General features: G+C 40.0%; 2 protein-coding genes across 2 annotated transcripts; both read left to right on the top strand.

The window, feature by feature from the left end:
- The first annotated feature begins 10,443 nt into the window (after window positions 1-10,443).
- On the top strand, window positions 10,444-13,418 carry LOC130134876 (TMV resistance protein N-like). Its single transcript, XM_056302655.1, has 3 exons — window positions 10,444-11,233; window positions 11,808-12,912; window positions 13,005-13,418. Exons 1-3 carry the CDS (start codon window positions 10,740-10,742, stop codon window positions 13,302-13,304), a joined length of 1,899 nt encoding a protein of 632 aa, XP_056158630.1. The 5' UTR covers window positions 10,444-10,739; the 3' UTR covers window positions 13,305-13,418.
- Window positions 13,419-20,443: 7,025 nt separating this feature from the next.
- On the top strand, window positions 20,444-22,964 carry LOC130134806 (disease resistance protein RUN1-like). Its single transcript, XM_056302511.1, has 3 exons — window positions 20,444-20,470; window positions 21,158-21,922; window positions 22,254-22,964. The coding sequence occupies exons 1-3, from the start codon at window positions 20,444-20,446 to the stop codon at window positions 22,962-22,964; spliced, it is 1,503 nt and encodes a 500-aa protein (XP_056158486.1).
- The last annotated feature ends 508 nt before the right edge of the window (window positions 22,965-23,472 follow it).

Here is a 23,472-nt window from a genome sequence, read left to right on the forward strand (position 1 = left end):
AGAGAAGCCTCACGTGAAGTCCCCCCCAAGAAACAAGATGGTGATGGCTTGAGAGTGGCGTGAGAATGGAGGATGGTGTGAGAGAGGAAGAGGAGGGGGGGTAAACAAGATGGTGATGGCTTTAGAGTGGCGTGAGATTGGAGGATGGCGTGAGAGAGGAGGAGGAGGGGGGTAAACAAGATGGTGATGGCTTGAGAGTGGCGTGAGAATGGAGGATGGCGTGAGAGAGGAGGAGGAGGGGGGGTACTTCACGTGAGGCTTCTCTTTCTCTTCCTCTCTTTATATAGCAAGCCAAGGTCAAGAGAGACAAAAATGTCATTTTCACAAGGGTCCCTAAAGTCTTATGGCCATTAATGTGTGTCATGATGGAGGGGTCCCTAAAGTCAAAAATCATTTAAGGCTTGTCATGATGATGTGCCCCAAAGTCTAACTTCAATTAATACAAGCCATTAATGATCCTTATCTCTTCCTCTCTTTCTCTCTCGGCAACTCTCTCGGCCGACTCTCTTCTTGGCCGACTCCCCTCTCTCTCTCTCCCTATTTCTGTGGCTCTTACTTGAGTCATTAAAAGGAAAAGATAAGGTGTCATCGTGAAAGGGTCTCAAAAGTCTCATGTCATTAATTTAGGCTTCTTGAACAAGCTTCATTCTTGGTCATTCATCTCCCAACTTAGGCTTCAAGTTTTGACTTCTCTAGAATCTTCCAAGTCCAAGCTTGCTTCTCTCTCTCGGTTTCCCCCTGGGCTGACCTCCAATCAAAGCATAACATGTCTCGTTTGAAAGCTCAGAACGTGTACTTTAAATCACCAGAAGACATCAAGTCAAAATTCCAACGTTCTCGTATAGAAAATGCTGAATCTTTAAAATCTTACAAAACCGGGCTGTTTTGCACTATTCACGAAATCGGACTTGAAAACATAGTAAATGGACTCTGAAAATTCTGAAATTTGAATATGTCGTAAACAAGGCCTTAGAAAACATTTTTCATGCAGAGCACGAAATCTCAATCTCACCGCAAACACCATTTTTAGTAGCTCAAAGACAGACTAAAAACAGTTCACTGGAACAGAATTCTTGTTTCGCAAAGGAAGGTCTGTCCAGAATCCAAATCATCTCGAAAAATTCCCAAATTTATTTACGTTGGAGAAAAGGAAGTTCTAAACAACTTTTGTGAAGGAAACTTTTCCAAAATCATCCCAGAAAAGCTTGTACAAAATAAAGAAAGGGTGAACATCACCAAAATACCCATTCTGGGCAGTTTTGCACGGTCCGAAAATCAGGCCATCATACCACTCATATCAACTCCAAAAATTCTAAAATTAAAGTATGTACAAATTCAAGACGTTAGGAGAAACTTTCAAGAACAAAGTGTTTGGAAATTCGGATCACAAAAGTCTCCCCAAAAATAACAAAATGAAGGGGTACAAAGGATCCGAAATTGGGTTTTCCAAAACACGAGTAAAAATTGGTTCCAATTGAAAAACTACCAAACTTAAACCATAGCCATTTCCCAGGGACTGAAATTGAGGATGTTACAATTCTCCCCCTCTAAAAGAATGTCGTCCTCGAAATTTAAAACGTACCTGAGATTTAACTTACCTTAGTACCTTTACAGCGTTCACTGTAATTTGGACTAGCTCTGGACCGACGACCTTTCTTTCCCCAGCCTCGCTCCGACATACTAGAGTGCAGCAAGCTTGACCACGCTTCCGCTGCGCTACTCTGATAAAATCTTCCTCAAACATAGTTTACTTACTTATAACAATCACGAAGATCACACTTATCATTTCAAGTAACAATTCCCGTCTTACTTTCAATTCAGTACCTAGTTCGGTTTATTCCTTTTCTTACCGGCCATCCTAGAAGCCTGCCAGGAGCCGCACGTTGTTCAGGTCTTTAATCACTCTTGCTAGAAGCCGCACCTTGATCAGGCTTCTTGCCCCGGCGTCCACTTCCTAGCCAAGAGCCGCTCCTTGATCAGGTTCTACCCCGGCGATCACTCCCCGGCCTCATCGGATCGGGTTATGTCAAAATTCAACAGCCTTCTCTTGGCTCAACACCGAACTGCAACTTACTAGAGGGGAACCTTCTTTCGAGGTCGTGGCATCCTGATGGGACTTTCCTTTTTCCTCAGCGGTCGCAGCCTGGTCCTGAGCACTTATTTTGCTATCAATAGTCTAACAAGACTTTCTACAACACAAGAATAGGTCAGTGATCACAAACAAACAGGAGCACTTAACCTATTCAACCACAATCAATCATTCACACGCATAAGGGTGTTTCCTAGCTAACTACCCCAACTTCAGCGCGCCTTATCACTCCAGGTCTTTATTCCCACTTTGATTTCAGAATCGTTTTTCCCAATTCGGTGCACAGTTCGGTCATTCTCGCCCTTAGCCATCCTAGAAGCCTGCCAGGAGCCGCTCAATGATCAGGCCCTTCACCCTGGCGGCACTTCTGCCCAGAGTCCGCTTAGTGATCAGGCCTCTTACCCCGGCGCCACCTCTGTCAGAAGCCACTCAATGATCAGGTCGTTTGGCCCCGGCGCCACTCCCCGCCTTCGTCGGACTGGCCAATTGTAAGCTGCCCCGAACTGCACCTACTGGAGGGAAAACCTGCTCTGATACCAAATTAGACTGTAACGCCTCCACCTTAGGATCATTAATGTGACGTCCCGTTCATTGTTATCTTTCTTTACACACGGGCGGAAGCATAATTTCGGGACAATCACATTCAATTCACACAGCGGAAATAAGACAAGAAGCATCATGAGCAAACCTTATGTTTACAATGCATGCAAACATGTTTTAACAAGCCCTTCGGGCCACGGCAAATAACACATATTTCACACGTACTAAGAATAGCAAAACTCGGCTTGGGTTGTCCTATACCCACTACGGCTTCTCGCTCCTCGCTTCTTCACCTCCACCCCGGTCCCGTCCGCCTGGCCATCTCACATCCCACCCGTGGCTTTATCCCGGAGCCGACCTGCCCGCACCGCCAAAGCACTGTTGAACCCACATAGGGATCCAACCCATTCTCCTTTTGCATAGCGATACCACGCCACGTACGGATGAGGCACCAAGTCCATTAGGCCCTCATCGAATCATCACAAGCGTCGTGATTCGGCGATAGGCGCGGTCTTCTCTGGCATTTATCACGGTGAGCACTTCGGCTCTCATCTCCACGGGATTGCCAACGCGGGCTGGGGGAGATGCCATCCTACGGACCTGAAAAAGGGAAACAACGGGGGATGAGTCGGGGAGACTCAGCAAGTGAAAACACTAATATCAAGTGAGGATATATCGATCGCCATTAACATAAGTCGGCCCTTACCGCACCCGCATCGATGGCAGATCAGTAGCAAAGTTCATACACGAAAACATCAAGCATGGCTATAACATGTGCACCTTGCCATTCAAGTCTCGGTTCTATCTCCAAAACAACAACAAATATGAGACATGATCAAACTAAGAAAATGAACCAACTACGACCAATCAAATGACCGAGAAACGGTCCAACCAAACCACGTCACAACGCATCTCAACATCCCTTCCCGATATTAGGGAATTCACTTACTCAATGATTTCAAACAAGAACTAGAGAAACGGGTGACGTGTGAAGAACACAAGAACTTCGGTGACTCTCGAGCGATTCTTGGCGTGTTGCTTGAGCACGTGGAAGGCGGAGAATTGTAACATCCTCAATTTCAGTCCCTGGAAAATGGCTATGGTTTTAGTTTGGTAGTTTTTCAATTGGAACCAATGTTTACTCGTGTTTTGGAAAACCCAATTTTGGATCCTTTGTACCCCTTCATTTTGTTATTTTTGGGGAGACTTTTGTGATCCGAATTTCGAAACACTTTATTCTTGAAAGTTTCTCCAAACATCTTGAAGTTTTACATACTTTGATTTTATAATTTTTGGAGTTGATATGAGTGGTATGATGGCCTGATTTTCGGACCGTGTAAAACTGCCCAGAATGGGTATTTCGGTGATGTTCACCCTTTCTTTATTTTGTACAAGCTTTTCTGGGATGATTTTGGAAAAGTTTCCTTCACAAAAGTTGTTGAGAACTTCCTTTTCTCTAACGTAAATAAATTTTGGAATTTTTTCAAGATGATTCGGATTCTGGACAGAGCTTACTTTGAGAAACAAGAATTCCGTTCCAGTGAACTGTTTTTAGTCTGTCTTTGAGCTACTAAAAATGGTTGTTAGGGAGAGATTGAGAATTCGTGCTCTTCACGAAAATTTTTTTGTAAGGCCTTTTTTATGATATATTCAAATTTGAGAATTTTCGGAGTTCATTTACTATGTTTTCAAGTTCGATTTCGTGAACAGTGCAAAACTGCCCGGTTTTGTAAGATTTTAAAGATTCAGCATTTTCTATACGAGAACGTTGGAATTTTGACTTGATGTCTTCTGGTGACTTAAAGTACACGTTCTGAAGTTTCAAAGGAGACATATTATACTTCGATTGGACGTCGGCCTAGGGGGAAACCGAGAGAGAGAAAAGAGAGAGGCAAGCTTAGACTTGGAAGATTCTAAAGAAGTCAAAACTTGAAGCCTAAGTTGGGAGATGAATGACCAAGAATGAAGCTTGTTCAAGAATCCTAAATTAATGACATGAGACTTTTGAGACCCTTTCATGATGACACCTTATCTCTTCCTTTTAATGACTCAAGTAAGAGCCACAGAAATAGGGAGAGAGAGAGAGGGGAGTCGGACAAGAAGAGAGTCGGCCGAGAGAGTTGCCGAGAGAGAAAGAGAGGAAGAGATAAGGATAATTAATGGCTTGTATTAATTGAAGTTAGACTTTGGGGCACATCATCATGACAAGCCTTAAATGATTTTTTACTTTATGGACCCCTCCATCATGACACACATTAATGGCCATAAGACTTTAGGGACCCTTGTGAAAATGACATTTTTGTCTCTCTTGACCTTGGCTTGCTATATATAGAGAGGAAGAGAAAGAGAAGCCTCACGTGAAGTCCCCCCCAAGAAACAAGATGGTGATGGCTTGAGAGTGGCGTGAGAATGGAGGATGGTGTGAGAGAGGAGGAGGAGGGGGGGTAAACAAGATGGTGATGGCTTTAGAGCGGCGTGAGAATGGAGGATGGCGTGAGAGAGGAGGAGGAGGGGGGTAAACAAGATGGTGATGGCTTGAGAGTGGCGTGAGAATGGAGGATGGCGTGAGAGAGGAGGAGGAGGGGGGGGTACTTCACGTGAGGCTTCTCTTTCTCTTCCTCTCTTTATATAGCAAGCCAAGGTCAAGAGAGACAAAAATGTCATTTTCACAAGGGTCCCTAAAGTCTTATGGCCATTAATGTGTGTCATGATGGAGGGGTCCCTAAAGTCAAAAATCATTTAAGGCTTGTCATGATGATGTGCCCCAAAGTCTAACTTCAATTAATACAAGCCATTAATGATCCTTATCTCTTCCTCTCTTTCTCTCTCGGCAACTCTCTCGGCCGACTCTCTTCTTGGCCGACTCCCCTCTCTCTCTCTCCCTATTTCTGTGGCTCTTACTTGAGTCATTAAAAGGAAGAGATAAGGTGTCATCATGAAAGGGTCTCAAAAGTCTCATGTCATTAATTTAGGCTTCTTGAACAAGCTTCATTCTTGGTCATTCATCTCCCAACTTAGGCTTCAAGTTTTGACTTCTCTAGAATCTTCCAAGTCTAAGCTTGCTTCTCTCTCTCGGTTTCCCCCTGGGCTGACCTCCAATCAAAGCATAACATGTCTCGTTTGAAAGCTCAGAACGTGTACTTTAAATCACCAGAAGACATCAAGTCAAAATTCCAACGTTCTCGTATAGAAAATGCTGAATCTTTAAAATCTTACAAAACCGGGCTGTTTTGTACTGTTCACGTAATCGGACTTGAAAACATAGTAAATGGACTCTGAAAATTCTGAAATTTGAATATGTCGTAAACAAGGCCTTAGAAAACATTTTTCATGCAGAGCACGAAATCTCAATCTCACCGCAAACACCATTTTTAGTAGCTCAAAGACAGACTAAAAACAGTTCACTGGAACAGAATTCTTGTTTCGAAAAGTAAGCTCTGTCCAGAATCCAAATCATCTCGAAAAATTCCCAAATTTATTTACGTTGGAGAAAAGGAAGTTCTCAACAACTTTTGTGAAGGAAACTTTTCCAAAATCATCCCAGAAAAGCTTGTACAAAATAAAGAAAGGGTGAACATCACCGAAATACCCATTCTGGGCAGTTTTACACGGTCCGAAAATCAGGCCATCATACCACTCATATGAACTCCAAAAATTCTAAAATTAAAATATGTAAAAATTCAAAACGTTTGGAGAAACTTTCAAGAAGAAAGTGTTTGGAAATTCGGATCACAAAAGTCTCCCCAAAAATAACAAAATGAAGGGGTACAAAGAATCCGAAATTGGGTTTTCCAAAACACGAGTAAAAATTGTTTCCAATTGAAAAACTACCAAACTTAAACCATAGCCATTTCCCAGGGACTGAAATTGAGGATGTTACAATTCTCCCCCTCTAAAAGAATGTCGTCCTCGAAATTTAAAACGTACCTGGGATTTAACTTACCTTACTACCTTTACAGCGTTCACTGTAATTTGGACTAGCTCTGGACCAACGACCTTTCTTTCCCCAGCCTCGCTCCGACATACTAGAGTGCAGCAAGCTTGACCACGCTTCCGCTGCGCTACTCTGATAAAATCTTCCTCAAACATAGTTTACTTACTTATAACAATCACGAAGATCACACTTATCATTTTAAGTAACAATTCCCGTCTTACTTTCAATTCAGTACCTAGTTCGGTTTATTCCTTTTCTTACCGGCCATCCTAGAAGCCTGCCAGGAGCCGCACGTTGTTCAGGTCTTTAATCACTCTTGCTAGAAGCCGTACCTTGATCAGGCTTCTTGCCCCGGCGTCCACTTCCTAGCCAAGAGCCGCTCCTTGATCAGGTTCTACCCCGGCGATCACTCCCCGGCCTCATCGGATCGGGTTATGTCAAACTTCAACGGCCTTCTCTTGGCTCAACACCGAACTGCAACTTACTAGAGGGGAACCTTCTTTCGAGGTCGTGGCATCCTGATAGGACTTTCCTTTTTCTTCAGCGGTCGCAGCCTGGTCCTGAGCACTTATTTTGCTATCAATAGTCTAACAAGACTTTCTACAACACAAGAATAGGTCAGTGATCACAAACAAACAGGAGCACTTAACCTATTCAACCACAATCAATCATTCACATGCATAAGGGTGTTTCCTAGCTAACTACCCCAACTTCAGCGCGCCTTATCACTCCAGGTCTTTATTCCCACTTTGATTTCAGAATCGTTTTTCCCAATTCGGTAAACAGTTCGGTCATTCTCGCCCTTAGCCATCCTAGAAGCCTGCCAGGAGCCGCTCAATGATCAGGCCCTTCACCCTGGCGGCACTTCTGCCCAGAGTCCGCTTAGTGATCAGGCCTCTTACCCCGGCGCCACCTCTGTCAGAAGCCACTCAATGATCAGGTCGTTTGGCCCCGGCGCCACTCCCCGCCTTCGTTGGACTGGCCAATTGTAAGCTGCCCCGAACTACACCTACTGGAGGGAAAACCTGCTCTGATACCAAATTAGACTGTAACGCCCCCACCTCAGGATCTTTAATGTGACGTCCTGTTCATTGTTATCTTTCTTTACACACGGGCGGAAGCATAATTTCGGGACAATCACATTCAATTCACACAGCGGAAATAAGACAAGAAGCATCATGAGCAAACCTTATGTTTACAATGCATGCAAACATGTTTTAACAAGCCCTTCGGGACATGGCAAATAACACATATTTCACACGTACTAAGAATAGCAAAACTCGGCTTGGGTTGTCCTATACCCACTACGGCTTCTCGTTCCTCGCTTCTTCACCTCCACCCCGGTCCCGTCCGCCTGGCCATCTCACATCCCACCCGTGGCTTTATCCCGGAGCTGGCCTGCCCGCACCGCCAAAGCACTGTTGAACCCACATAGGGATCCAACCCATTCTCCTTTCGCATAGTGATACCACGCCACGTACGGATGAGGCACCAAGTCCATTAGGCCCTCATCGAATCATCACAAGCGTCGTGATTCGGCGATAGGCGCGGTCTTCTCTGGCATTTATCACGGTGAGCACTTCGGCTCTTATCTCCACGAGATTGCCAACGCGGGCTGGGGGAGATGCCATCCTACGGACCTGAAAAAGGGAAACAACGGGGGATGAGTCGGGGAGACTCAGCAAGTGAAAACACTAATATCAAGTGAGGATATATCGATCGCCATTAACAAAAGTCGGCCCTTACCGCACCCGCATCGATGGAGATCAATAGCAAAGTTCATACACGAAAACATCAAGCATGGCTATAACATGTGCACCTTGGCATTCAAGCCTCGGTTCTATCTCCAAAACAACAACAAATATGAGACATGATCAAACTAAGAAAATGAACCAACTACGACCAATCAAATGACCGAGAAACGGTCCAACCAAACCACGTCACAATGCATCTCAACATCCCTTCCCGATATTAGGGAATTCACTTACTCAATGATTTCAAACAAGAACTAGAGAAACGGGTGACGTGTGAAGAACACAAGAACTTCGGTGACTCTCGAACGATTCTTGGCGTGTTGCTTGAGCACGTGGAAGGTGGAGAATTGTAACATCCTCAATTTCAGTCCCTGGAAAATGGCTATGGTTTAAGTTTGGTAGTTTTTCAATTGGAACCAATTTTTACTCGTGTTTTGGAAAACCCAATTTCGGATCCTTTGTACCTCTTCATTTTGTTATTTTTGGGGAGACTTTTGTGATCCGAATTTCCAAACACTTTCTTCTTGAAAGTTTCTCCAAACATCTTGAAGTTTTACATAATTTTATTTTATAATTTTTGGAGTTGATATGAGTGGTATGATGGCCTGATTTTCGGACCGTGTAAAACTGCCCAGAATGGGTATTTCGGTGATGTTCACCTTTCTTTATTTTGTACAAGCTTTTCTGGGATGATTTTGGAAAAGTTTCCTTCACAAAAGTTGTTGAGAACTTCCTTTTCTCTAACGTAAATAAATTTGGGAATTTTTGTGAGATGATTTGGATTCTGGACAGAGCTTACTTTGAGAAACAAGAATTCTGTTCCAGTGAACTGTTTTTAGTCTGTCTTTGAGCTACTAAAAATGGTTGTTACAGAGAGATTGAGATTTCGTGCTCTACATGAAAAATGTTTGTTAAGGCCTTGTTTATGACATATTCAAATTGGAGAATTTTCTGAGTCCATTTACTATGTTTTCAAGTCCGATTTCGTGAACAGTGCAAAACTCTCCGGTTTTGTAAGATTTTAAAGATTCAGCATTTTCTATACGAGAACGTTGGAATTTTGACTTGATGTCTTCTGGTGATTTAAAGTACACGTTCTGAGCTTTCAAATGAGACATGTTATGCTTTAATTGGAGGTCGGCCCAGGGGGAAACCGAGAGAGAGAAGCAAGCTTGGACTTGGACGATTCTAGAGAAGTCAAAACTTGAAGCCTATGTTGGGAGATGAATGACCAAGAATGAAGCTTGTTCAAGAAGCCTAAATTAATGACATGATACTTTTGAGACCCTTTCATGATGACACCTTATCTCTTCCTTTTAATGACTCAAGTAAGAGCCACAGAAATAGGGAGAGAGAGAGAGGGGAGTCGGCCAAGAAGAGAGTCGGCCGAGAGAGTTGCCGAGAGAGTTGCCGAGAGAGAAAGAGAGGAAGAGATAAGGATCATTAATGGCTTGTATTAATTGAAGTTATACTTTGGGGCACATCATCATGACAAGCCTTAAATGATTTTTGACGTTAGGGACCCCTCCATCATGACACACATTAATGGCCATAAGACTTTAGGGACCCATGTGAAAATGACATTTTTGTCTCTCTTGACCTTGGCTTGCTATATGTTAAACTTCAAGATATTTGGAACAACTTTGAAGAAGAAAATTTCAGGAAATTCGGTCCACAAAGTTTTTCACAAAAATAACAAAACGAAAAGGTATAGAAGATCCGAATCTGGGTTTTTCCATAACAAGATCAAGAATTGAGTCCAAATGAGAAAACCACCAAATTTGGTTTGATAAAACTCAATTCTAGCAAAATCATGGGTAAGATTGGAGGGCTTAGAAATGAGTCTCATCCCTTTGTTTAGTTCTAATGGCACTTCCTTCTTCGGATCCCAAATTTCACTAAATTTGGTTTGGCAAAGAACTAAGGTAATCAAGATTTTAGGTGCCTTGAACGATTGACCATACTAGCCTGATCTATAACCGACCCTCGGATCAGTCCATACACTATTTCCATGGCCAATTCCTAGGGACTAAAATTGAGGATGTTACAAAAAACTACTCGAAGGTTGTGGATGTGATTTCGAGGAAGTCAACAAAGTTTCTTTATCAGTTTGTGCAATAATTGAGTCCACTGGGACCATTAGTGATCTATACTATTCTCTACCTTTGTTATCCATTTGCCCGCCAATCGGAATAACCCCGTGATTTGCTTTCTTCAGAAAAAATAAGTCCATGTGGTTACACCTATTAGATATCTTAGTCCATCATTTTCCAAATTTCTAATATTATTTTTTTATTGACTTTGCCCTAAAAAAGCCATACACCTCTGTCCTCTAGTATAAGAATAAATCAACAAGAAGATCAAATGGTGAATGAACTACCTGAAAACACACTACCAAATCTTAAGCTAATACTCTTTGCTGATGGTTGAACTCCATCATCTAATGGCTTCTTCATCAAAACCTGAAAGGATTTACCATGTGTTCTTAAGTTTCAGAGGTGAGGACATTCGGAACAACTTTCTCGGTCATCTCTACGAAGCTCTTAACCAAAAAGGAATCTACACTTATGTTGATAGCGAGGAGCTCAGGAAAGGAGAGCAAATAGTGCCAGCACTTATGAAGGCAATCGATGAATCACAGATCGCATTAATTGTTTTCTCTGAGGATTTCCCTTCCTCATGGTGGTGTTTGGAAGAGGTGGCGAGAATCATGGACTGCAAGAAAGAAAGAGCTCTCTTGGTCTTTCCCTTGTTTTACAAAGTGGAACCTAGAGAAGTGAAAACACCAAGAGAGAGGTATAGAGAAGCTATGATTAAGCATGAGTCCAAGTTCGGGAAGGATTCAAAGGAAGTGAAGAGATGGGAGAAAGCTCTTTCCGATGCTGCTAACTTGTCCGGGTGGCATTTGAAAGATGGGTAAGTAGAGTGGAGTCCATATTTTGTGTAAGAAGCCAATTTTTACAAGTACAAAGATTGTTTGTAAAAAATCTGCACACACATGATTGTAAGTACATGTATAGATGCTTCATCTTTTGGTTTCTGAAAATTCTTTAGTGGCTTAAGTTAAATTTAGTAATCTCATATAAGAGTTGGTAAATCTAAGATTTAGTTAAAAAAGAAAAATGAAATTTGAAAAAATTGAAGAAAATTTGATAATTAAAAGAAAATTAAGCTTGGCAAGTTTTTTGATTAAGTGTATAAATAAATCACATATAATAATAGTTCAACAAAAAAAAAAAGTAAATCATCATGCATAAATCAAAAGAACATGAATCACTTGGAAGACTAAAAGTTGAACCTGAACTTGTTTTGATTGTTGTGGAGCTCTTTTGAGTTCTAATTCGACTTGGTAGAAATACATTTTGTTTTGGCTATGGTTATGTAAAAATGTGATGCACTGCTTTTGTCATCGTTGGCTAGTAATTGCTTGTTATTTGCTTATTCAAATTGCTAAAATGATGCCACAACTTCTTCTTCTTCTTTTTTTCAGAGATGAGTCAGAGCTTATAAAAAGAATTGTGACGGAAATCTCCACTCACCTAGACCGAACACTTCTGCATGTTGCTACACATCCAGTTGGGATAGATTCCCGAGTGGTTAAGTTAAAATCGATGTTAAACCTTGAGTCTGATGATGATGTTCTCATGGTAGGATTGTGGGGACAGGGAGGCATAGGAAAGACGACTTTAGCCAAAGCTGTTTATAATGATATTTTCAATCAATTTGGGAATTCATGTTTTTTGGCGAATGTTCGAGAAGTTTCAAAAGATTGCAAGGATTTAGTAACTTTGCAAGAAAATTTACTATTTGAGATATTAGCACTGAAAGAAAGATTAGTAGTGTCCAATGTTGACAGAGGTATTAATCTAATACAAGAAAGACTTTGTCACAAAAAAGTTCTCCTCATCCTTGATGACGTGGATGACTTGCGCCAATTACATGCTTTAGTAGGAGAAGGTAAGTGGCTTCGTAACGGGAGCACGATCATTGTTACTACAAGAGATAGCCATTTGCTAACTTATCTCGGGATAGATCAATATCATGTGTACGAGATTAGAGAACTGGATGACAGTGAAGCTCGTGAGCTGTTTAGTAAGCATGCTTTTCCGACACACCAAAAATTTAAAATCAGGACAGATCTAGTGGATAGTGTTCTAAATCATGCTAAAGGCCTTCCTTTAGCACTTGAGGTGCTAGGTTCCTTCTTACGCGGTAGAAGAGAATATGAATGGGAAAGTGCACTGGATGAAATTTCTACGGCTCCTAAAAAAGGCATCAATGATGTGCTCAAAATAAGTTATGATGGACTAGAGCCAAAAGTGAAAGAGATCTTTCTCCACATTGCCTGCTTCTTTAAGGGCTGGGATAGTGAGTATGTAAAGAAAGTTCTCGACAGTTGCGATCTTAAGGCAGTAATAGGATTACAAATTCTCATGGAGAGGTCCTTGATAAGAATTGAGTCCAAGAACATACAAATGCATGACTTGATTCAATTTATGGGTATGGATATTGTGAACCAAGAAAGCGATGATCCCGGGAAACGCAGCAGACTATGGTTGTATGATGACGTTGTCGATGTTCTGTCAAGTGACACGGTAAGACTTGCATATATGATCAGAATTATGCTCCTTATCTGTTTTACTCTAATTACTGAACTTGCATAACCCAAATAGTTTTGTTTATACAGGAAGATTGTGTTGTAAAAGCCATAGTGGTGGAGCCACCTGAGCCGATAGAAATATGTATCAATCCTGATGCTTTTACAAAACTGAGAAGTTTGAGAATGCTCATTTTGCAAAATGTGCATAATTCTTTCCAAGGTCCTATATGGCTTCCTAATGAGCTAAGATGGTTTCGATGGGATAGATGTGCTCCTCGGATTCTAGAATTTTCTTCTGGTAGAAAGAAATTAGTGGGACTTGATATGAGCAATTGCAGTATCACAGTAGTGCCAAATCAATTTAAGGTGAGCATTTACCTACATTAGCCCTTTTGAATTCAATATATGAAATTTGTATTTTCTTTCCCATGTTTTTCAAAGTTGGTTTCATTGTCTTTGATAAACTTCAACAAATTTTAAATTTTATTGATTTTTGGGAAATTCTTTTGTGATAAAACATATATTCTTGACCTTCATCTATTATATATAGTTAGAGCCGAAATCCAACAAAGTGTTCACTCCTGTGCTCTCCACGTGACACTTCATTTTGCTTCTATGGTTGTCACATGACTTGACACGTGGCATCATTTTGTTACGTGGCCCACATCCATACTCGCCATGTGGCACTTTCCTGTGCTTCTATGATTGTCACATGGCATGACACGTGGCATAGTTTTGTCACATGCCCCACATTCGCATATTCGCCAAGTGACCCTTCACTTAGATTTTAGGATTGCCACATGCATGACACGTGGCACCGTTTTATCCTAAACCAATTTTCATCTACAAATAGAGAGTAGATTTGGGTGAGGAGTACTGGTATGGGATGTTTTATTAAACGAAAATTAGATTTTGATAAATGTGTCATAATTGTACCAGTGTAGGATTTTTGTAAGACGAAAATTAATAAGGGATAAATCTGCATAACGATTTGGGATTTTTAATTATACTTATTCTAATCTTCTAATAATTGTTACCCCAATTTTACTTGTGAACATTTTTTATATCGCGTGTCTATATATTATTCAATTCTTTCAAATAATATCTAAAATGTCAAATGATAAGAGTTAACTCTGAGTTACTAAAATGTACATATATAAGTATGTTTGTATAATTACTGGTAGAGTTTCAAAGTGTTTAGTAATTTCTCAATGTGATATTTAATACTCACAAAATCAGTTTACAGTAACTTTGAATGAAAAGTTCATTAATACGTTCAGAAATTCACTCAGAAACTTGAATAGTAGGTTCCGTGTTGTCTGATCTACCGAAGCTCCTTGCTTCCTTCCACATGAAGAGTGTTGTGGCCTAAGGATATGTAATAAGGACATATTCAGTGTTCACCCGGTCAATATAGATTATATAATAGTCGATGATTTGTTATATCTTATCTATTGTTTGGTAAATTGCAGTAATAAAGCTGGATATTTTCACATATTTCTATATCCATTATTTGCTATGAGCATTATATCAGTGTAAATGAACATAAAAATTACACAAATGAAGATGATAAAAATTTCTCACGATACTCTTACCTATTTCATTTTTTTTATTATTTTCCCTCTCTTTTTAATTATTTTCTTTTTTATTTCTTCCCCTTCCATCATTCTCTAATAAAATTTTATTAAATAGTAAACTATACAAATATGCCTAAAATATGTAATAAATATAAATATTAAATGTGTGTATATATATATATATGAAATTTACATCATAAGATATAAAGAAATTTGAATATAAAAATGAAAATAAGAATAAATAAAAACGAATTTATTCTTATTTTTTTGTTATTTTGAATTTTTTATATTAAAATTCAAATATTATTTATATTCAAATACTATTTTAATTTTATTAATTTAACAAGTTTGTTATTCGAGAAAAATAACTTTTATATTATGGATATTAGAAATCCTATCAACCTTTATTCCACCTCTCCCATGGAATAATTTTATCCGGGCTATATCCTTCATATGTCCGACTTTATCATATCCTGAACAGGCACCAAACATGATATATGACAAATTTTATCATAGTTTGAATTTTATCCCAACTACCAAACGTAGCTTTAGGGTTATATACATATCGATACAGTAATGGAAAGTTGGATAGAATAGTGTGCTATGGCTATATCATGCGTCCCACAATCATTGGCTCCATTTTCCTCCATCAACATATATTTTGTTAAAGATAATATGAGAGGGTGTTAGTTAAATGTTCTCTAGGACTAGAACTTAAAAAATTCATTTCTATAGTTATACACAAACTTTGTCATTTACTATTTTTTTGTACCATTAACTATTAGCTAAAAACAAAATTCCTTGCCGAGTCTTGCATGCAAAAGAATGCACCTAGCTCACTCAATCAAAGTTCTATTCCTTTATTCTATGACACCATTCTGCTGTGGTGTCCGGGGCACTATGTGGTGTCCCAAAACCACTTCTCCCTTGCAAAAATTGGTAAAATCTTTTCTATAGAACTCCATGTCGTTATTGATCCTAAGGCACTAAATTTGTTTACTGAATGCTTCTCAATGAGTGCCTTAAACTTCTTGACCCGATTGAACACCTCAAATTTGTGCTTTAGGAAGTATATCCACACCTTTGTCAAATAATCATCGATGAATATCAACATATATCAAGCTCTTCCTTTCGAAGAAATCGGAGATGGGCCCTAGACTTCTAAATGAATATAACCAATCAGTTGCTTGGTCGAATGCATAGCTGTAGTGAATTTAACTCGGCTTTACTTCCTAAAGATGCATTACTCACACAAGTCTAGCTTCCTTATCTTCTGACCGTTGAGCAATCCACTCTAACTCAGCATCGTCATACTTGTCATATTCTTGTGCCCTAATGGCATATGCCATAACTTAGTCAAGTTTGAGTCTGACTCGCTTGACGAAACTGCAAAAGATCTGGTTATGGTCTCTCCCAGTAGATGATATAGAGAATTCACCTTCTTCCCCTTCATCACTGTCATGGCACATTGAGAGATCTTCAGCACTCCTTCTTCAGTCGTGTACTTACACCAAATGTTATTGAGTGTTTCAAGAGAAAATACGATTATCTTAAGCTCCGGTACATGCCTCACATCCATCAATATGTGCATTACCTATCGTGCATCCGAATTCGAAGTGTCCCTATCCAGACAATCTTGTAAGCTGCGTTATTCCCCATCATAACTCTATCATCATGTGCAGTTTATTAAGTAGTAAACCAGTTCCTATGAAGAATCATCTAATAAGAATACCCCAAATTCTAGCACTACACATCTCTTGATGAGTCGATAGTCACACTCAAGACAGTCTTTGCATTATTGGTGCTTTCCTCGACAACGTTCGCCACACTACACTACTTGAGGTATTTTGCCTGCTATGCCTAACCGCCGCATCGAGAATTCGGGAGGGGGACACTGCAAGGTGGGTAGTTTATCTGGGGAGGATGCCTTCAACTTTGAAGGGCACGACTCTTTCTATTTTTGCACTGGCATATCTCTGTTTCTTAGCTTTAGGCAATCTCTCCTCATGTGCCCCTCCTCATGACAGTCAAAGCACATCACGCAACCCTTAGACTTTTTATTGTGAGATTTTGATCTGGTTTTACCTCTGCATCTAGACTCCGATGTTGATCTCTACTTCGAATCACTAGTTCTCACGCCACCTCTTGAGCTAGATCCTCATCTTTCAACTTTCTCTACCACTCCTTAGAGAACAAGACAGATTCTACCTCTTTTGAGGTAACTGTAGTATGCCCCTGTAATACTGAGTTAGTAAAGTACTCTCATGACTCTGGTAGAGAAGCCAACAATATCATGCCTTATTTTTCATCATCTAAGGTCTCTTCAACGTTCTTCAAGTCCATTATGAGTTTGTTAAACACATCTAAATGGGATTTGATGGAAGTAACTTTAGTATAATAAACTTGAAACATCATCTTCAACATGTATAAGTGATATTTGAACCCTTCTTTACATAGAGTGTCTGAAGTTTTGCCCACAATGCTGGAGCATCCTTCTCTTCGGCCACCATTATTAATACCCCATTTGATAAAATCAATAGAATCATACTCCTCGCTCTCTCAATTAACTCACCTTTATCGGCATCTTTCATCATTTCTAGCAACTTAGCCTTGCCATCCAATGCCTTGGCCAAATCTTGGGTTGTTAATAGAGCATGCATCGTAACGCTCCACAACGCAAAGTTGTTCCTCCCGTTAAATTTCTCAAAATTTTTACTTTCACTCCACACATAACTGCAACAATAAAATTTCTAGACAACAATCAGACAAGCAAAAATCCCATATCAAATCCAAAAGATTTTAGCAATAGCTCTGATACCAATCTTGGTAAAATAATACAGAAACTAACGGATCTTGCAATTAAATCAACACAAAATGACTAGAGAAATAACAAGAAAACACGAAATATTTGTGTGGTTCGGTCTCAGTATTGGTACCTACTCCATGGAGAGAGCCAGCACCAAAAACTCCATTAATTAATCAGAGAATTTTAGAGTTACAATCGCTTACGCACTCGAGCGCTTCCTAGTCCTAGATACACCTAAACCCATAGTGCTCACAAAGAAACAAATAAATTTGGATGTAAAACTACATTGCATATATATCAGCGTGTATTACCGCTCCTGTGCCCGGCCAAAGAAGAGCTTCCCCCTTGTTTCTCTTTTGTGCGGTTGCAGCTGAAGGGAGATCGAAATAGAACCCACACTTTATTTCTATCTCTGGAACCCACCTAGACTTTCTTCAGAGTATTCCTTTTTGTTTCCTCTTGTGCGGCCTTTTAAAGGAAAGTCAACCGGGCGGCAATCAGAGGAGTTCAACTCTTGATCTCATACCTTGGATAGATATGAAGAAACCCTTGTCGGTTGACCGAACGTTGGTTCATATATCCAACAAAGAAAAACAAATTATAATACGAGATTATGATCCATAGAATGCAACACCATGTCAAAGTCCAACTTGGACTTTTCTTTTACGCCTCATGCAATACGAAGGTCCCCATCCTCCAATCAGGTCGGGTTCAATATATAGGCTCAAACTTGAGACATAATTATAAAGTATGTGAGATAAAAGAGAATAATCAATTTCACGTATCCGTCCATGAGTATAATATTTGTAAAATAAGTAATTGAGTATAATTAAAGGAAAGAATTAAAAAGAAAATTGAAATCCCTTAAAAGTAGGATGTCCTTTCTTTACTTTATATAATAATATAGATGAAGGTAAAATACTTTTTAAATCCAATGTCTCTAACAATCGACATAGTTATATTTCAAAATCAAATCAAATCTACCTAGTGAAGAATGCAAATGTGCTAGTGTAAGCTGCGTAACCTATTCTAATTGTGTCGGTTGTTTACACATAACCTTTTTTTTTTTACAGAAAATTTGTATAATGAGCAAATATAGAGGAAACAATAATATAAAGAATGAATTCGTTGATATTGTGTATAAAAGTGAAAACACCCAAGCAGTAGCTGGCTAAGTGGCTAAATGCTTGATTTGGATGTGGTAAATTAGATATCCTTGTCACGACATCTCCAACTGAAAGTAACCTTAAGAGGCCAGTTAGTTATCAAGTGATAGAGCCTTACCCAATGTACGTACCTAACAATGAGATTTGTCATGCATCGATAGAATTAACTCTGTCAAAGGTTTGAATGCACTGTGCTGTAAAACAAGGCATTATTAATTACTTAAGTCAGTCCTTAAAGAGCAACATTTCTAAGCAAACATAATAAAATATTTATTAGAAGCTTTGCCAATAATGTTGTAATGCGTTTACAAATAATGGGATCTAGTGGTGGCATACGACTAGTTTCTTAATCAAAATTCAGAGCTAGATATTGAATTGTATATCTGAATTCTTTTTCTTCATAATTTTTTTCAAAGTTGGTTTCATTGTCTTTGCATGGTTTCAAAGAAATTTAAAATTTTATTTATTTTTTGAAAACTTTCATTGTGATAGAATATAGTCTTGACATTAAGCCATTATAAATAGTCTAAATTAGAATAAAAAAATGTTCACTCTGGTGCTCGCCACATGACAATAACTTTGCTTCTCTAATTGGCACATGGCATGACATGTCGCTTAATTTTGTCACGTGGCCCACATTCGCATGGTTGTCGTTTGGCACTTCATTTTACTTTTCTGAGGAGAAAGACATTAGAAGTGTCAAAAGTTGTGCACGGCGCTCATTTTAGTGTTAAAAGTTTTCACCGAATCATTTAAGTGCAAAATCTAATAAAAAATGATCACTTAAGTGCATCCGGTGAGAAACTCCGACCAAAATAAGTACGTGGCATTTATAATTAAAATTTTTATATAAGTTAGAATTTTTATAAATAAAAAAATTGGTCCACATGGCATTTCCATGTGTACATTTCTCCTCCTCTCCCTCCATGTCATTTTTTCTTTTTTTCTTTTTTTTCTTCTCTTTTCTCCCTTCTGCACCCTTGTTGCTTCACACTGTGACTACTTGGCCATAGCTTCTCCGATGCTCACCCATCACCACCTAGACCTATGAGCTGCGCCCCAACCTCAACAAACGACGCCAAGCCACCTCCTTCTCACCAAGGGCGATTTTAAGGGAAACCAAGGCTTCTATGGCTGTCGCAAGGCCATAAGAGGCGGTGAGGGGGTCATCACTGATAAAGTAGAAGGTGGAAGTGGGGTCAGGATCAAAGGAGGAGGAGGGAGCGGTGAAGGGCTTGGCGTAGGAGAAGCGGGTGTGGCGTGAGGTGGAGAGAGCAACGAAGGTGCGAGCAGTCGGGAACCACTCATGGGTCTAAAGGAGGATGTCAGATTCGTTGATAGGTTGGAGAGAGAGGGCAAGGAACGACATGGTTCAGATATGTGAGAAGAGTGCTGTTCAGTCGAGATCACTTGGTTTCATCTCATGTTGCAGAGCTCAGTCAAAGAAATGGAGGCGAGAGAGAGAGGGGAAGAGCAATCGCTCCGAACGAACCAGACTCGACGAAATATGAAAGACACTGGCGTGATATCAATTTAGAAAGCCATGAAATACATCCAGCAATCAATGAACGCCTAGATTGGACGAAAAACCAAGAACAAGTGCACAAACCTCACCCAGACATTTCATCGAACACCTAAGGTATAACGGCCGAGGGGACAACCAGAAAGCAATCGGGGCGCAAACTCAGACCATACTCAACCATAACCATAAAACAACACTAGGAATACACAGAGAAAGGTATGAGCAGGTTCGGAACGCGCGAGAATCAGGGCCGGTGAGCCCCAGCTCGCCGATTCGACAAAACAGGGGAAAAGAGAGGAGCTTGGGCGTACCTTGTGAAGGGAAAGTCGCCGGATGCGATTGCCGGGTAGATCGGAACAAAATGGCTCTAGAAACCGCCTCAAGGGACTTGGTTGGCGAAGGAGGCAACACCAACCGCGATTCGAACTCCTCACCATGCGTGGCTGAGAATGGATATGGCCGAGCCTTCGGTTTGCAGCCAGGTTCTTCAACGAATTAGCTCCGTTGACAGCATACTTTGAGGTGGTCTTGATGAATTGCCCAGACAAGAAGCCAGAGAGAATTTCCCTTTCGCTCTCTCACTAATGCTCCCTTTTTCCCCTTTGCATCCCCTTTCTGTCGGTCGTTCAGCAAGAAATTGATTTTTCTTGCTGAATGACGTCGTTTTGGGTCGTGCAGGCAGGTGAAACTTGTTGAACAACGTCGTTTCGGGTTTTTTTATGTTGATTTAGACGTCCAGCGAGCCATGTCAGTGGAAAAAATATTAAAATATTATCACGTCGGATTTTCGGCATTCGAGATCAGAGTTGACACTTAAGTGATCATTGTTTTTTATAAAGTGGCATTTAAATGATCCGAAAGAAACTTTTGGAATAAAAGTGAGCGCCGTCCACAACTTTTAGCACTTGTGGTGTCCTTCTACCACTTTTCTAATTGCCACATGGCATGACATGTGGCATAGTTTTACCACGTGGCCCGCATCCAACCAATATCCATTAGCTTTTTGATTTACCATCTATAAATTTCAATCTCTTACGGTATATACATATAGATTTGTAATTACTAGTAAAGTTTCTAATTGTTTACTAATTTCTCAATACAATATGTAATTCTCGGGAAATCAATTTATAGTAACTTTTAATGAAATGTTGGTTTCGCTGTTTTTGCAGGACTTCCAACAATTGAAGTACATTAATTTCAGTAACTGTGAATCGTTGGTTCATATGACCGATCTTTCTTATACTCCAAATCTTGAGGAATTGGTTCTCTGTGATTGCAAAAACTTGGTAGAAGCCCACGAGTCTATTGCTTATCATGACAAGTTACAGTTGTTGAATTTAAGTGGGTGCAGAAAAGTTGACAGTTTCCCTGATATTCCACGTAAACTCAAAGGCTTGAAAAGGCTTTGTTTACATGAGACCGCTATTAAAGAACTACCTACATCAATAGAAAATCTTGTCTCTTTGAAAATAATGATTTTAAGTAATTGCAAGAACTTGGCAAGTCTTCCTTCTAGTATTTACAAGTTACAAAACATTGAAATCTTGGAACTTTCGGCTTGCACAAATTTAATAGGATTTCCAGAGTATGAGGATTCAGTTGATCCGTGCATGAAGACTGGACTTTCAAATTTACTCTTTTTAAATCTTGGGACATGTAATTTGTCCGGAATAGAATTTCTCGAGAATCCTTCCTGTTTTCCCATCTTGCAACATTTAATTCTGGCAGAGAGCAATGTTACTAGCCTTCCTACATCTATTCATAAGCGTAATCATTTATCCGTATATGTAAATTCATATGCCTGTCAATTACAAGAGATACCCGAGCTTCCACCATTTTTGAAGCATATTTCGGCGAATAATGGAGATTCGTTTTCACCTTCTATTCTTGTCCGTAGAGTGTTGACAGTGGCTGACATTCCCTCGCTGGACCAGGTTGGACTCTCTCTCTCTCTAACGGAGTATATGGTGGATGTATTATGTTCTTGTATATTGCAATAGTAGTAAATGCAAAGGCTCAAGAAAAGCAAACAAATATAAAGTGATTCTGCAATTTTGTGCATGTAATAAAGTTGGCTACCGTACTTTTACGGGAATGATTTCTATCACATGAAAGTTGTATGTTAATGCAAGCAAGGGTCACTGAATCTCTACTCATTTAGAGAGCTCTAGTTTGAAGTGGAATTCACTGGGATTAATCACTAAACTCAAAATGAATTCGTTTATTTTAGTACTACTAATAACAAACTTCACTACTTTATTATAGATGCCTCCTGATAACACAATTTGGCTCCCTGGAGGAGAGATGCCAAAGTGGATCCTCCCTATTGAAGAGAGTTCCGTATCATTCATGGCTTCAAAGGACTTGTATGACAAGTTTCTTGGATTGACTCTTTGTGTCGTTTTCAATAATGATAGACAGGCACAAAATCAAATATTTCAGATTTTACCACATGTGAATGGCGAAATGAGGGATTGCAAAGGAGGAATCAACTTCTTGGCATTAGATTTGGATCAAATCTTGCTTTGGTATTTCACACCATATGATCTGTGGGGAGAAGTCGATTTTGGTCAAATTGATGGGAGTTATGTACACTTTAGCCTTACAGTATTGGCTACAAAGGCAAAAAAGTGGGGATGCCGAATAATATGCAAGTCACTTGATGACAATTTAAAGGTTGGGATTCAAAACAATCGGCTAATCAATCCAGCTTTACTCCACGAGGTTGTTCTTGAATCAACAGATTTAAAAGTTGAGGGTCCACTTATGCACAATGATAGTTTGATCGAAACAGAGCTACGGAAAAACTTGCAGGATTGCCAAAGGAGTAGTGAGGAACATAGTCAAATAGTATCAAAGGGAAATCCTAAGCTTATTCTTCCTCATGGCATGCGAACCAAGACTATGCCGACTTCCAATTCGACCGGCAGAGATGAGGATGGCAGTGTTGGCTTGCAGCTTTTGTTGTTGGGATGATCGAAACTTGCTAAGGAAGCAATTTGTAGGTAAGTGAACTCACTGATCTCGATTACAATGCGTTCTTTCTTCTTGTTCTTCTCGTTTTCTTTTCTAAAAAAAACTTGTAACCCGCTCTTTGTACCCGCTTTTACCCAAATTTATTAACATTGAGGTACTTTATGTGTCCATTTTAATTAGCGTTAACTTTGCTAGCTACAACAACGGAAATAATCAGCCCCATAGAGACCTCCACGAGGAGAGAGAAGGTCGCCCTACTTCTCGACTTGATATCGAGAAAATTAGTTCGACCAAGAAAGCATGCAAAGGTTGTGGCTGGAGAGTTACACGAGGAGGCTCGGGTGAATAATTTCACGTGTGTAGAGTACATATATATTATCTATCTTTTTTTTGTTTTTTGATAACCGAGGTGTCCGCGCGGCCGGTGAGCTAGGGCTCAAACCAGCGGTGATGCCCGACTAGTCCTCGAGGGGGGCTAGCGCAGCATCCCACCGCCACGACCCCCCAC

The sequence above is a fragment of the Syzygium oleosum genome, unplaced genomic scaffold (genome assembly GCF_021117445.2).
Source record: "Syzygium oleosum isolate NSW1041296 unplaced genomic scaffold, Sole_v2.1 Sole_v2.24, whole genome shotgun sequence".
Classification (NCBI taxonomy): Eukaryota; Viridiplantae; Streptophyta; class Magnoliopsida; order Myrtales; family Myrtaceae; genus Syzygium; species Syzygium oleosum.

Excerpts from the sequence above, each read along its gene's own strand:
- LOC130134876 (XM_056302655.1), top strand. The coding sequence starts at position 10,740 with ATGGTTGAACTCCATCATCTAATGGCTTCTTCATCAAAACCTGAAAGG. Across the intron at positions 11,234-11,807 it reads GGGTGGCATTTGAAAGATGG|AGATGAGTCAGAGCTTATAA; the intron begins GTAAGTAGAGTG and ends TCTTTTTTTCAG. Across the intron at positions 12,913-13,004 it reads ATGTTCTGTCAAGTGACACG|GAAGATTGTGTTGTAAAAGC; the intron begins GTAAGACTTGCA and ends TTGTTTATACAG.
- LOC130134806 (XM_056302511.1), top strand. The coding sequence starts at position 20,444 with ATGGCCGAGCCTTCGGTTTGCAGCCAG. Across the intron at positions 20,471-21,157 it reads AGCCTTCGGTTTGCAGCCAG|GACTTCCAACAATTGAAGTA; the intron begins GTTCTTCAACGA and ends CTGTTTTTGCAG. Across the intron at positions 21,923-22,253 it reads ACATTCCCTCGCTGGACCAG|ATGCCTCCTGATAACACAAT; the intron begins GTTGGACTCTCT and ends ACTTTATTATAG.